General features: G+C 43.6%; 1 protein-coding gene across 12 annotated transcripts in view; it reads left to right on the top strand.

The window, feature by feature from the left end:
* The window catches only part of NCOR1 (nuclear receptor corepressor 1), a 248269-nt gene that overhangs the window by 139145 nt on the left and 94489 nt on the right, over window positions 1-14635 (top strand). For 8 of the 12 annotated variants that reach the window (XM_070393236.1, XM_070393239.1, XM_070393243.1 and 5 more), the window contains 3 exons: window positions 7130-7257; window positions 12590-12807; window positions 14336-14398. In XM_070393236.1, coding sequence (XP_070249337.1) covers window positions 7130-7257; window positions 12590-12807; window positions 14336-14398 — 409 coding nt within the window. The remainder of the gene's footprint in view (window positions 1-7129; window positions 7258-12589; window positions 12808-14335; window positions 14399-14635) is intronic. The other 4 variants (XM_070393244.1, XM_070393247.1, XM_070393240.1 and 1 more) reach the window with 1 other exon arrangement.

Genomic DNA, 14635 nt, shown 5'->3' with positions numbered 1-14635 from the left:
ATGTTTCCTCTATTTCCACTTTGCTGCAAGTTTTTTTTATCATAAATGGGTGCTGGATTTTGTCAAATGCTTTTCCATATCTGATATGATCATGTGATTTTTAGCCCTCATTTTGTTTTTGTGGTACATCACATTAATTGATTTGCAGATGTTGAATCAACCTTTTCCCCAGTGGCCTTGATCATGGTGTTTAACATATTGCTGAATTCTGTTCGCTTATATTTTTTGAGGATTTTTATATCTATGTTAATCTGGGATAATTGCTATTACCTTCATTGCCTTCATGATGGTGTTTTTTGGTGATTGACACCTTTCAGTCTTCAGGAAAATAATATCAAATTCATTTGGTTTACAGGCATTAGTTATTAATATGTTTTGATAAGATGGACATAAGATATTTTCTATTTATTTCCTGAAGTATTTTTAAGGAAAAATTCAGTGGCTGAGGTAGTAATTTCTGCTTTCTGCTTCTTGTATACTTTTAGTTAACTATAGCTGCTTGATCTTAAATGTAGTTGTTTCTTTTTTTGACAGCTTCATTGTCTGAGAAGTGGGAATTTCTTTATCAATTTTCTAAAGACTTGAGCATTTTAACAAATATAAATATACTAGCCCTAACTGATTTGTCTCAGTGGATAGAGCATCGGCCTGCAGACTGAAGGGTCCCAGGTTCGATTCTGGTCAAGAGCACGTACCTTGGTTGTGGGCACATCCCCAGTAGGGCGTGTGCAGGAGGCAGCTGATCGATGTTTCTAATTGATGTTTCTGACTCTCTATCCCTCTCCCTTCCTTTCTGTGAAAAATCAAGAAAATATATTTAAAAAAATAAATAATTAAATACACACACACACACACACACACACACACACTCACTAGAGGCCCGGTACATGAATTGTGCATGGGTGGGGTCTGGCCAGCTCACCCTGATTGGGGCCAATCAGGCCAGCCAATGGGAGGGCAGCTGGGGTGAGGGGCCGCAGGCAGTTGGCCAGTTGGCCCTACCCGTGATTGGGGTGGGGGAGCCAATCAGGGTTGGGGCCGGCTGGGAGGAGGGGCCGTGGGCCTTTGGCCGGCCGGCCCGGCCCCCTGGTCAAACTCTCAGTTGAACTCCTGGTTGAACTCCCAGTTGAGGGGACAATTTGCATATTAGCCTTTTATTATATAAGGATATATAGGATTTGTTAGTGTTAGATATTCAATTAGATGTAACAGTAATAAGTCTCAGCGTAAACTATTTTTAGATTTTGCTGTAGAGCACTGTCAACATTTGAAACATTCAAACCTGTAGAGAATTTTTGTGAGTTATACTAGAGGCCCATTGCAGGAAGATTCCTGCAAGAATAGGGCTTCCTGGGGCCTATTCCTACAAGAATAGGGCTTCCTGCACTCCCTTCTCCACTGCCTGGCTCCGCTCCTGTGTCTGGTGCCTCGGCTCCACTCGCGTCTCCGCAGCCTCAGATCCCTCCCTTCTCCGCCGCTTTGCTCCCTTCTGCAGTGCTTGGCTTCCTTCTAGCTGTCTTCAGTCTTTGCTCCACACCTGCGAAAAGGGGGTCTTGGAGACAGGTTCAGGGGATAAGCCTGGGAAAGTTGCCACAGCCCACTGCTGCCCTAGTTGCAAGTCTCATGGGGACCCTTAGAGTTTAGAAGAAAAGAAAGCAAAAGTACACTGTGAGTGGGAGTGTTCTAAGGAGGGCACATACTGGCATCTTTTGTCTCGAGCATTTTTCTCTGTTTTTGCTGGTGGGAATCTTAGGGGAGCTCTTGGGAGGGTGTCAGCAGCATATTCATCAGCTTCCCAGGTGCATTTTTTAATATGCTCATGCATCAAAATGAGTGTATGGGGAGTTTGGGATCATTCTCTGGTCATTTTCACTGGTTTACTTCTATATTTTGTCTTTCAGGCTCTAATAGGTTTTTGGGGGGTTTTATTATGTACTAGTGACCTGGTGCATGGATTCGTGCACATTGAAAGGAAATTAGAAGGTGGCCAGCGGGGCGGGACTGGCAAGACAGGCCAGACACGCCCTGGAGCCAACCTCCCATGGTCTCTCTGGCCTGCTGCACCTGGGGCAGCACTGCAGCTTGAAGGGTGTCTGCAGAGTGAGCGGGGTCCCTCCCGCATGTGGGGTCCCTCAGTCTGGCCTGCGGGGATCCGGCCAAAACTGGCTCTCTGACATCCCCTGAGGGGTCCCGGATTGCAAAAGGGCAGTTCTCAGGTGACGCATCCCGGAATCGGGCTCCATCCTCTCTGGTTCTGGGGTGTGTCACCTGAGAACCGCCACTGCCAAGTCACGGCAGCTCGGCAGGTCCTACATTGAGCATCTGCCCCCTGGTGGTCAGTGAGTGTTATACCTACTGGCTGGTTGGATGGTCGCTTAGCCTTTTATATATGTACTAGAGGCCCGGTGCACAAAAATTTGTGCACTCGGGGGGGAAGGGGGGTGTCCCTCAGCCCGGCCTGTGCCCTCTCGCAGTCTGGGACCCCTTGGGAGATAATGACCTGCTGGCTTAGGCCTGCTCCTGGGTGGCAGAGGGCAGGCCCAAACCCTAGGTGCAGCCCCTGGTCGAGTTCAGAGCAGGGCTGATTGGGGAGTTGGGGCGCCGCCCCCTGTCATTCACAGAGCAGGGCTGATTGGGAGGTTGCGATGCCACCCTCAGTCACGCTCAGGGTAGGGCCGATTGGGGGGTTGGGGCACCACCCCCTGTCACACTCAAGGCAGGGTCGATGGGGAGGTTGCGGTGCCACCCCATCACGCACAGAGCAGGGCCAATCAGGGGGTTGGGGCGCTGCCCCCTGTCACTCACAGAGCAGGGCCCATCAGGGGGGTTGGGGAGCTCCCCCTGTCATGCACAGAGCAGGGCCCATCAGGGTGTTGGGGAGCTCCCCCCTGTCACGCACAGAGCAGGGCCGATAGGGGAGTTAGGGCACCACCCCCTGTCACACACAGAGCAGGGCAGATCAGGGGGTTGGGACACTGTCCTCTATCACCCACAGAGCAGGGCTGATCAGGGGGTTGGGGCGCCACCACTGTCACACTCAGGGCAGGGCCAATGGGGAGGTTATGGCTCTACCCCATCACACACAGAGCAGGGCCCGTTGGGGGCGGGGGGTTGGGGCGCTGCCCTCTATCACCCACAGAGCAGGGCCGATCAGGGGGTTGGGGCGCCGCCACTGTCACACTCAGGGCAGGGCCGATGGGGAGGTTATGGCTCTACCCTGTCACACACAGAGCAGGGCCTGTGTGTGTGTGTGGGGGGGGGGGGGGCGGGTTTGGGGCGCCACACCCTGTCACAGAGCAGGGCCGATCAGGGGGTTGGGACTCCGCACCCTGTCACACACAGAGTCGCAGGGCAATCAGGGGGTTTGGGCGCTGCCCCTGTCACGCTGATCCGGTGCCAGGAGGCCTTGAGGCTCCACTGATCCCCGTGCTGGGAGGCATATTACCCTTTTACTATATAGGATAGAGGCCTGGTGCATGGGTGGGGGCTAGCTGGTTTTCCCTGAAGGGTGTCCTGGATCAGGGTGGGGGTCCCCACTGGGGTGCCTGGCCAGTCTGGGTGAGGGGCTGAGGGCTGCTTTCAGGCTGGTGGTTGTTGACTGAAGCTCCCTACTGCTCCTTTTTTTTTCTCTTTTTTTAAATTTTATTCTGGGCCAGCTTTAGCTCTGGCTCTAGCTCTGAGGCTTCCGCTGGTTTGTTTGCGTTCTATAATCGAAACAATGTATAACTCCAGCTCTGAGATCCCGGGGTTTTGTTTAGCTTCTATATTTGTTACAAAGTTTCTTAGAGTTGCAGCTCAGAGGCCGGCAGCGCAGGCGGGGAACGTTGGAGTCCTCCTTCACTGCAGCAAGCAAGCCTCATGTTCGCTTCCAGCTGCCTGGCTGCCGGCCGCCATCTTGGCTGACAGTTAATTTGCATATACTCACTGATTAGCCAATGAAAAGGGTAGCGGTCGTACGCTAATTACCATGTTTCTCTTTTATTAGTGTAGACTAGAGGCCCAGTGCACAAAAATTTGTACACTCGGGGGGGCGGGGCGGGTCCCTCAGCCTGGCCTGCATCCTTTTGCAGTCCAGACCCCTTGGGGGAGGTCCACCTGTTGACTTAAGCCCACTTCCCCAGGGGATCAGGCCTAAGCTTGCAGTCAGACATCCTTCTGGCAGCCAGGATGCCCATGGGGGATGTCCGACTAAAGGCTTAGGCCTCCAAGGGAGCTGTGTTGAGGAGGCTGGGGTGACAGAGGAGCCACGCTGTCCCGCCCCGCCGCCCTGGGTCGGGTTGCACATGGGACACCCGGGTGGGCTGGCCGATCGCTGCTGCCCCTCCCAGTTGCCCCGGGTGGCAAATAGCAGTCCCGGATGGCGGTGGGGCAGGCAGGATGGTGCCGTCCCGCCCTGCCTGCAGTATATAAATTAGCCGCCATCTTTGTTGGTGCTTAACTTGCATATTGCACTGATTAGCCAATGGGAGGCGTGGCGAAGGTATGGTCAATTACCATGTTTGTCTATTATTAGATAGGATATATATCCTCTCTCCAATAAAGACGGGATATGCAAATTGACCATCACTTTGCAACAAAGATTGCAGCGCCCACAGCCAATAAGAAGGGAATATGCAAATCGACACGACAAAGATGCCAGTGTTCTACCCGCCCCAGCTGCTCCGGGCCTCTGGGCAGCGCACGAAGGTAGAAAGATGGCTCTGGGCCGGAGCGAAGGTGGTGCCGGTAGCCAGGGGAAGGAAGGTCTATTCTTGCACGAATCTTCATGCATCAGGCCTCTAGTATATATATATATTCCCCAGACTTCATGCATCCTTAGGTTTACTGGTACCAGCAGCACTAATTGGGTCTCTATTACCTATCTCCCTGACTAGGGTGATTTAAGCTATTTATTCTCTGGTTAGGGATGAGAGGCATAAACCATTTTCTCTCAACTGTCCTTGGTTAGGGAAGATAAGGTCTTGCAATTCATTAGCTGGCTGTAAATTGTTTGGTCTTGTTTTATTTTCTTATCTAAGTTCCCTCATTCCACATGCCAAAAAATTTTCCTACTTTTTAAAAAAATACATCCTATATAATAAAAGCCCAATATTCAAATTGTCCAGTCGGCCGTTCAACCAATCAAAATGTAATATGGTAATGATATGCTAAGGCCACTCAACTTGCTGTGATGTGCACTGACCACCAGGGGGGCAGATGGTCCTACTGGTAGGTTAGGTTGCTGCTGGAGTCTGGCTGATCAGGACTGAGCCAGATGGGCTGGACATGCTTTGGAACCCTCCTGTGGTCCCTCCCCATTTGGCCAACCTCCCACATCCCTCCCCAGCCCCAGTCGTGCATCGATGGGGTCCCTTGGCTTGGCCTGCGCACTCTCACAATCCGGAACTTCTCAGGGATGTTGGAGAGCAGTTTTTGGCCCTACGGTGGAACTACTAGTCACTATGACATACACTGACCACCAGGGGGCAGATGCTCAACGCAAGAGCTGCCCTCTTGTGGTCTCTGTGCTCCCACAGGGAGAGCGCTGCTCAGCCAGAAGCCAGGCTTATAGCCGGCGAGTGCCGCAGCAGTGACGGGAGCCTCTCCTGCCTCCACTGCAGCACTAAGGATGTCTTACTGACAGCTGTCCATTGGACATCCCCTGAGGGCTCCCAGACTGCGAGAGGGCACAGGATGGGCTGAGGGACCCCGCCCCAAGTGCATGAATTTCATGCACCAGACCTCTAGTGTATATGTGTGTGTGTGTGTGTGTGTGTGTGTGTGTGTGTGTGTATACACATATACATATACGTTTTATTGTTGAAAACAGTACATATGTTCCCCATTTTCTCCCCCTTTGCCCCTCTCCACCCAGCCTCTACCCCACCCCAGGGCTTCACCACACTATTATCTGTGTCCATGGGCTATGCATATATGCATGTAAGTTCTTTGGTTTATCTCTTCCTGTATCCCACTCCCATCCCTCACCCCCCAACCCCCACCCCTCCGAGATTTGTCAGTCTGTTCTACGCCTTCATGTCTCTGGACCTATTTTTTCTAGCTTTTTATTATCCTGCCTCATTCATCCTTTATGAGATTACTAGAGGCCCGGTGCATGAACTCATGCACGGGTGGGGTCCCTCGAGGTGGCCTTTGGGGATCGGGCCCCAGCTCATGCCCCCAGGCTTGTAGCCCCAGCTTGTGCCCCCAGCCTCACATCCTTGCACCCTGTCTGGCACCGCTCCCTCACCTCCACCATCCCGACTGCGGGTTGATCGATTGGCACGGGGCCTCCCGCCTGGCTCCACCACATCCTGGGAGCTCGATGGCGGCCCCACCCCCAGCCGACGCTGCCCCTGGTTGCCATCTGTGGGGCGATCGGCAAGTCAGTTGGGCCCCTGTTCGCACCCTCCTTGGCCTGGCGCTTCACAGCAGCTCCTGCATTGAGCGTCTGCCCCCTGGTAGTCAGTGTGCGTCATAGCGACCATTCGAATGGACATTTATCATATTTGCCTTTTATATATAGAGATGGTTGTAATTTCAGCTTAGAAGTATTTGTGCTTCTTTTCACTTTATTATATCCTTAATATTTTTCCAAATTACTTTAGTCTTGATAAATGACCATAGCTGTCTACTAATTCCATTAAATGAATGTCCCCCAATAGAGTAAAAGCATAACGATCTCTTATATAGTATTATCTATAATGATGAAAAAATTGAGAATATAGTAAACATCAAATACTAGGGGGATGGTTTGATAGGTTATCAAATTTTAAATTAAAGTTGAAATGCTTAAGTGACAGATTAGATATAGGAGTTACAAAAAGAGAGCACCAACCGCAGATTTCTAGTGGAGTCTTAACATTTTTGATTCTTTGATGGGTTCAAACCCTATGGGCATGTGTGTGTGTGTGTGTGTGTGTGTGTGTGTGTGTGTGTGTGTGTGTATGTATATCTAACCTTTTAAACAATATATATAGAATATATTAAAGAGCATTAGACTTTTTGTAAATACATGATTCCTAATTACATTGTAAAAGATTAATAAGTTAATTATTCTTTTTGCATAGATATTTATTAAAATTCATCATCAGAATTTGAGGAGCTAGTTCTTTTTCCTTTGAATTTTATAAATGATGGTTTATTCTAGCAGCAAATTGCCCGACCATCACAAGAAGAAAAAGTAGAAGAAAAAGAAGAAGATAAAGCAGAAAAAACAGAAAAAAAAGAAGAGGAAAAAAAAGATGAAGAAGAAAAAGATGAAAAGGAGGACTCTAAGTAAGTTAAATAATTAGAATTAAATAATTAGTTAAATTTTATACTTATTTTTAAATAATGAAATTGTGTCTTTTGAAGGTATAAAACTTCAGATAAAAGAATTAATGTGATGTGTGCTTTAACTATTGAATAGTTACTTGATATAAATAAGGAGTGGAGTATTTCAGTAAATATAACTTTTGGCTTATTTGCCAGACATGGTATATATATTACTTCAGAAGGAATAGGCTATAATAATATATACTTATCACTGAGATATATCAAATTTAATCTAATCTTTGATTTCAAAGATACCTCATGATCTTTTTATGTACCTCATTTGTATTATCATATAAAATAGAGTTCCTGGTTTGTTTGTGGTTGTTGCTGTTTTTGAGGTTATAAAAGTAATTCTTGCTCATTATAGAAAATTAGGAAAAGAGAGCAAAATATAAAGAAAATCAATCTGTGATTCTTCCACTCAGAGATTCTTGATTCCTTTGTGTACATATTGTGTCAGGGTGGTGTGGAGGGCTTAGCGGCTGGGTTAGTTGTGTCTCCCCCAGGGGTCAGTGTTATTAAAGCATTATTTACATAGAGTAAAATTCACCAATTTTAGGTGTAAATGTTATACATTTTGACAAGTGTGTGCATTGGAGTGACCATTGCCACAACCGTGATGTAGATAGAATGTTTTCTTTATTTTTTTTGCGAGTCAGTTTTGTTATATTTATTATTTGCATATTAGATAGAACATTTTCATAACCCCACAAAGGTCCCATATGCTCCTTTGCAGAGTTTCTCTCCCCCCTTTTCTGGCATCTGGCAATTGCTAATCTATTTTGCTTTTTCTACAATTTTATATAAACTGGATTATGCAGTATAGAATCCATGTGTGACTTCTTTTACTTAGCATAATGCTTTTGAGGTCATACATAATGCATGTATCAGTAGTTTGTTCCTTTTTAATGTTTTCTGTGTTATTTTTATAATCCTCTTGGAAATATTGAAGATTTATCTAGTTGTGTCAACTAAAGCAGACTTAATCATTTGACATGGCTTTTAAAGGTTGGATACTCATGCCATTCTAATATTCTAGGAAGATACCCATTTAAAAATTATGTATATTTTTTGCCCTGACCAGTTTGGCTCAGTGGCTAGAGCGTCGGCCTGTGGACTGAAGAGTCCCAAGTTCGATTCTGGTCAAGGGCATGTACCTTGGTTGCGGGCACATCCCCAGTAGGGGGTGTGCAGGAGGCAGCTGATGGATGTTTCTCTCTCATGGATGTTTCTAACTCTCTATCCCTCTCCCTTCCTCTCTGTAAAAAATCAATAAAATATATTTTTAAAAATAAATTAAAAATATGTATATTTTTTCGTTGTTCACGTATAACATTTATATTCCCATGTGATCATTGGTTCTGCTCATATGGAACTACCGTATCTTGATTTTACTTTTTTTTTCCTTAAAATCTCTAATTTGTTTAACAAACATTCATTTATTACTGATGTGACTAGGATGTTATGGAGGATAAAAAAATACATAAGATATTTGCTACTCCCAGGTAGTTTATGAATTAGTTAGTAGGAGAAAATTAGGCAAGATACAAGTACTATTTTTAAAATTTATTTATTTCGTTTTTAAATATTTTTATTAATTTCAGAGAGGGAGAGAGATAGAAACATCAGTGACGAGAATCATTGATTGGCTGCCTCCTGCACACCCTCTACTGGGGATTGAGCCCACAACCGGGGCATGTGCCATTACCTGAATGGAACCATGACCTCCTGGTTCATAGGTCAAGACTGAACCACTCAACTATGCTGGCCCAGCTACAAGTACTATTTTTTTAAAAAAGAAAGAAAAGCCTGGAAGAAATGAACAAACCCAATAAATTTATGTTGAAAGATTGAGAAGAGGTTGAGGTTTACTAGTACACTGGAACCTTTGTTCTTAAATTTAATTCATTCCGGACAACTGTTCAAGAAGTGATTTATTCGAAAACTGAATCATTTTTCCTATTAGAAATAATGTAAATTGAATTAATTCGTTCCAGAACCCCAAAAGATTCCCCGTTTTAACCTTTCTTATATACAGTACAAGTCTAATGTACTGTTTAATCTATAAACAAACACTTCTTTTCTCAAATTTATCGAACCACCCCCTATTAGCCTTAAAGCAATCACTTTCAGCACTCGTTCCAGGGGTGTCTTTCAGGGAGTCAGCAGTGCCATCTTCACTTTCTCACATATCACTGCCTCTGAAATGCTGTCACTGACTAACTGCTTTTCCTTTATCCAAATCAACAACAGTTTTTCTACCTCTTCAATTGCCTGTGATCATTGTTTCTTCACACCCTTAGCAATATTAGCATTCTCGATGGCCTCTTTAGGTTTTAAAATTGTGCTAAGCATCCCTTGGGCCAGCAGCAGCAACAACAAAAAAAAACACAAAAATATTAACAGCACAATTTCCTGAGATGTTAACAAGGAGAGGTTTAGCTGTAAATTGACTCATACTGGTGCATTCTATCCTTTGTTTGTGGCCTAGAGAGGCTTTTTTTTAAAAAATATATTTTATTGATTTTTTGCAGAGAGGAAGGGAGAGGGATAGAGAGTTAGAAACATCGATGAGAGAGAAACATCGATCAGCTGCCTCCTGCACACTCCACACTGGGGATGTGCCCGCAACCAAGGTACATGTCCTTGACCGGAATCGAACCTGGGACCCTTCAGTCCGCAGGCCAATGCTCTATCCGCTGAGCCAAACCGGTTAGGGCTAGAGAGGCTTTTTATCATGCAGATGTATCAGCATGAAGGTTGTCTGGTCAAAACTGAAGTTTTGTTCAAGAACAGACATTTTTTCCTTGAACAACATGATTGAGAAGTGAATTATGGGAGAGGGGAGACATTCCAGAACCAAGGTTTGACTATACTGTCTGGATAATTTGGAGGCTTTTATGTAGGAAGAACTGGTTAAGTTGGGGTAGAATAAAGGGAACAATGTTAATAGATAATGCCTCTCTGAGAAATGACAGATGATGGTTTCATTAGAAAAGAACATAGTGTGCCTGAAAAAGAAAAGTAGAGAACAGATTGGTGTTAGATTACGTAAAGCCTTAATGAAAGAAACTGTAGATTTCATTCAGGAGACTGTGGAAATAGACAAGGCTTAGAATGGATGGAATGATTTATTACCAAAATTATTCTGCTAGAATAATGTTATATTAGCAATATAGAATGAATGGACTAGAGATATATAAGAGTCAGGGAAGCTGTTATAAAAGACTGTCATTGGGGTACCAAGATACTGAATAAGTACAGTGGTAGTAGAAACAGAAATGGTGAATTAATGGGAGAAATATTAATGAGATAAAATACCCAAAATTTGTCATCAGATTACATACAGGAAGTAAAGAAAAAGGGAAAGAGCTAAAGATGATGTCAAATCTATACCTGAGTGATTATGAACATGGTGGTATTGTTAACAAAAAATGATTAGAGAGTGAGGTGGATCAAAAGCAAGGTGGTGAGATGAGCATGTTTTTGCATATTGATGGGAAATTCAGGTGGTGCAGTAATTGGGAAAAATAAGTCTGGATCTTAGGAGATTTAGGAGATGGGGTATGAGTTCATTAGAATTGATGTAAATAGGTAATCTCACAGAACTTTAAGGCCAGAGAGAGCCTTGGAAAATCCCTACATTAACAGATGATCGGGAAAAGGCAGGCCAGAAAGAGTCCCAGAATAGCAATAGGGATATTAGAAAAGTGTGAAATCCTAAAAGCAAAGTTGAGAAGGATATAAAAAGATTTGTCCACTGTATCAGTTGCAACGGAAAGAGTAATGTGACGAGAAGTAATAAAGGTTATTTGATTTTGCAGTTTTTAATTCATTGGCGACTTTTGACAAAACCTCTTTAATCAGAGGCTATGGTATAAAGCAGATTGGTAAGGGAATACAGAAGTGAAGGGGGAGAGAGCTACATGGTAATTTCAAGGGTAATTTAGAACTGAAGGGGAAAGAATTATTCTTGAAACATTTGGGGGCAGGGCAGTGACTTACTTGCTAAGCCACAGTAGGTCTTTATTTGAAGTAGGTAAAATTAAAACAAACAACAACAAAAAACGCACCTTCCATTAACCATTTGTACACCATAAGTGTCTATAGACGCAAGCGGCGGACCTTTTTAAATTAAATTCAAAATATTGTGGCAGTTAACTGGTTAAGCAAGAATAGTTGAGTGCTTGAATAGTGCCATCTTTTTGTTCATTTGTAAAAATTTACATTAAGCACCTTAAAAAAATTTTACTTTTCAATTATAGTTGATGTATAATATATTTCAGGTGTACAACTCAGTGATTAGACATTTACATAATCTATAAAGTGATATCCCTGATAAATCTAAGCACCTTGCTTTTAACTATAACAACCCTGGGAGATAAGAAAGACAGAGAATGGTTTTCCAGTATTACATGTAGTACTATTGCTATAGTAATGACCGCTTAATGTGTTTTTCCTAAGTGCCTGAGACTATGATAAGCCCTTTATAGCCTGAAGGAAGTTTAACTTCAATAGTAGGAAACACCTACGAAGTTTACTATGTTCCAGACACTGTTCTAAGCATTTTACAGAAATTAATTTCTGTAATTCTCACCACAGCCCTATGAAATATACTATTATTATCCTCATATTACAGATGAGAAAAACTGAGCTCCATAGAGGTAAGGTTGCTTGTCCAAGGTCATCACAGGGCTAGTCATCACATAGAGCTCTGTATGAACCCAGGCAGCCTGGGTCTAGAGGCCATTTTCCTAACTATTAGGCCATGCTGCCCTGTTTGTACATAACTGTCCTTGAGGTGGTGAAGAATATGGAGCCTGCTTTAATAAAACAATATTGTAGACTGTTATTACAGAAAGAGCATCTGTCATGGAGAGTGTCCTGAAGCTTCTTCATTTCACAAAGGAGGAAACTTGTGTCACAGCAAAGGCCAGGAATCCAGGACTCCTACCTCTCGGTGTCCCCTGCCTCTCGGTTGCAGGTCCAGAGGGTGTTTCTGTGCTTCATTACTTCCTCAGAGAGAGTGTTCTTGTATCTAAGTTAGGGGATTTGAAATGTGTTTACATTTTTAAGTCCATTAACAAACAAAACAAGCCTTTGTGAAATATTTTAATTTGATCAGTCAAAACTTCTCAAAATTGGGGCATGACAATATTTTATAAATTTTGTTTTAGTAACGAAGGGATTGGTTAGTTTTATTCAGTTTCTATTTAAAGATTTTTCAAAGCTGCCTTCTTTGACATATGTATACCTTAAATCACACAAACTTTTCATTCACTTTTGTTTCTAGAGAAAATACTAAGGAAAAGGACAAAACAGAAGGAATAGCAGAAGAAACTGAGGAGAGAGAGCAGGCCACACCCCGGGGACGAAAGACTGCCAATAGTCAGGGCCGCCGAAAGGGCCGGATTACCAGGTCCATGACAAATGAAGCCGCTGCTGCTAGTGCTGCAGCTGCAGCCACCACCGAGGAGCCCCCTCCACCTCTGCCACCGCCGCCAGAACCCAGTGAGTGTGCAGATTGAGTGAACCGGCCACACTTTTGTTTGGGGTTCTGTTTCAGTGCTAAGCTGGGGCAGCAGGGACCTCTGATATTGACAACCTAGAAATACTCTGCAAGTCTGGCTTTCACATTTTTCAAACTTCTTTGTAAAAGAACAACAGCCCCTATTTTGCTACCCTAATAGAGCTCTTTTTCTTTTTACTTACTTATAATCCTAATGTACATGCTACTTTGTTTTCTGATATTTGAACATGGCATATATCATGAATATTTTCTAGTTTCTAAGCCATCTTCAATTTTACACTGATGACTGCCAAATATTGGCATTGTGCCCAGAGGCACAGTTTCCTGACCCATACCCTGTTATTATCCTCTACCCTCCTTTTAAGCCAATGTAACACTGTAATTAAAAAAAAATTCATATAGCATTTTCTTTCTGTTAAATTATTTTCTATAGGAATAAATTCTGAATATTGAGTCCAAGAGTTCAAAGCATTTGTCTTTGTTGCTAAGTATTGTCTCATTAGTTTATAAAGGATTATGTTAATGTCGAGTACCACCATTGGTGGTTCAGTGGTACCAATTTCACTGTAAGATTAAGTATGAAAGTTCTAGGAATGGCAAGAATAATGTGAGAGAAATATGTAGACAAGCGGATGCGGGCAGATCACAAAGGGCCTTGTTTGAACTATATGCTTCGTTGCTTATAAAGGTTTTAAATAGAGGAGTGCTTTGATTAGATTGGAGTTCAGATATCTCTAGTGACAGTTGTGGAGCTCAGATTAGAGAGAAGGAGGGCTGGAGGAAGAGGGACCAGCTAGAAGGGCATCATTATGCATGCAGTGGCCCAGGCAAGGAGAGGTGGATTCAGGGTATTAGAATTGACACACATCATTGAATGTGAGTGGTAAATGGGAGGAAGGATTCAAAATGACTAGTCTGAGGATCCTGTCACTAATTTGAGTGACTGGGTGGATGGTAGTATATACTATTGAGAAGGGGAATACAGCAGGCGCTCATTTCAGGCCTGATAGTCTCAATTTTCTTTCTAAAGTAAAAGAGAAAGTGTTCAGTTCATGATCCATCCATGTTTACTAGATGTCAGGCATGGAGGATGAGCATAAGAGCCTCCAAGAGAGGAAGAGACAGGGGACTCAGAGAATGGGAGAGGACTGTGCCTGGACCAGCAGGTGGAGTGCTGTTTCTTCCTCTGACTCTTCATTAGGAAAGGATGGAGCTCTAATAATTGGGAAGGCACTGGGTGAAGTGGGACTTCTTAGAAAATAAATTAATGGTATTCAAACGTAGATGTGGACGGAACTTTAAAAAACATTAAGAAAGATCACAGAGGTGTTGCATTTTCCCCTTTAGTTTGGTGGGGGAAGAGGCTGATGCCATCCTATTTCTTTAGTTTCTTTCACTAAATGTCAGAGAAATAGGTTACAAATTATGCAGTCTGTGCCATATAATCTGTGAATGAAGGATTTGGGTTAATTTTTCTCTACCTTATTGGATTTTCTCTCTTTATTTTAGTTTCTTCAGAGCCTGTAGAAACCTCTCGATGGACAGAAGAAGAAATGGAAGTTGCTAAAAAAGGTAAATGATAGTTCAGATTCTTCAAGTTTTTTTGTTTTTGTTTGTAAGATTATTAATAACTAGTGGCCTGGTGCACGAATTCATGCACATCGAAAGGGAATTAGAGGAAATATTTTAATATTGCTGTTTGCCCTTTCTTTATAATAGAAGTGTCAGAGATGAAAGAAAATTAGTAAAATGTATATGAAAATATCGATTGCCTCAAAGAGGGAGGCCCAGGCTGCCTTGCTGGGGCTC

This window comes from Myotis yumanensis, unplaced genomic scaffold, assembly GCF_028538775.1.
Source record: "Myotis yumanensis isolate MYYU_CA2020_CCGP unplaced genomic scaffold, mMyoYum1.0.hap1 SCAF_16, whole genome shotgun sequence".
NCBI lineage: Eukaryota > Metazoa > Chordata > Mammalia > Chiroptera > Vespertilionidae > Myotis > Myotis yumanensis.
Note: the sequence above shows the minus strand (reverse complement) of the source record. Positions and strands in the feature narration are given on the sequence as shown.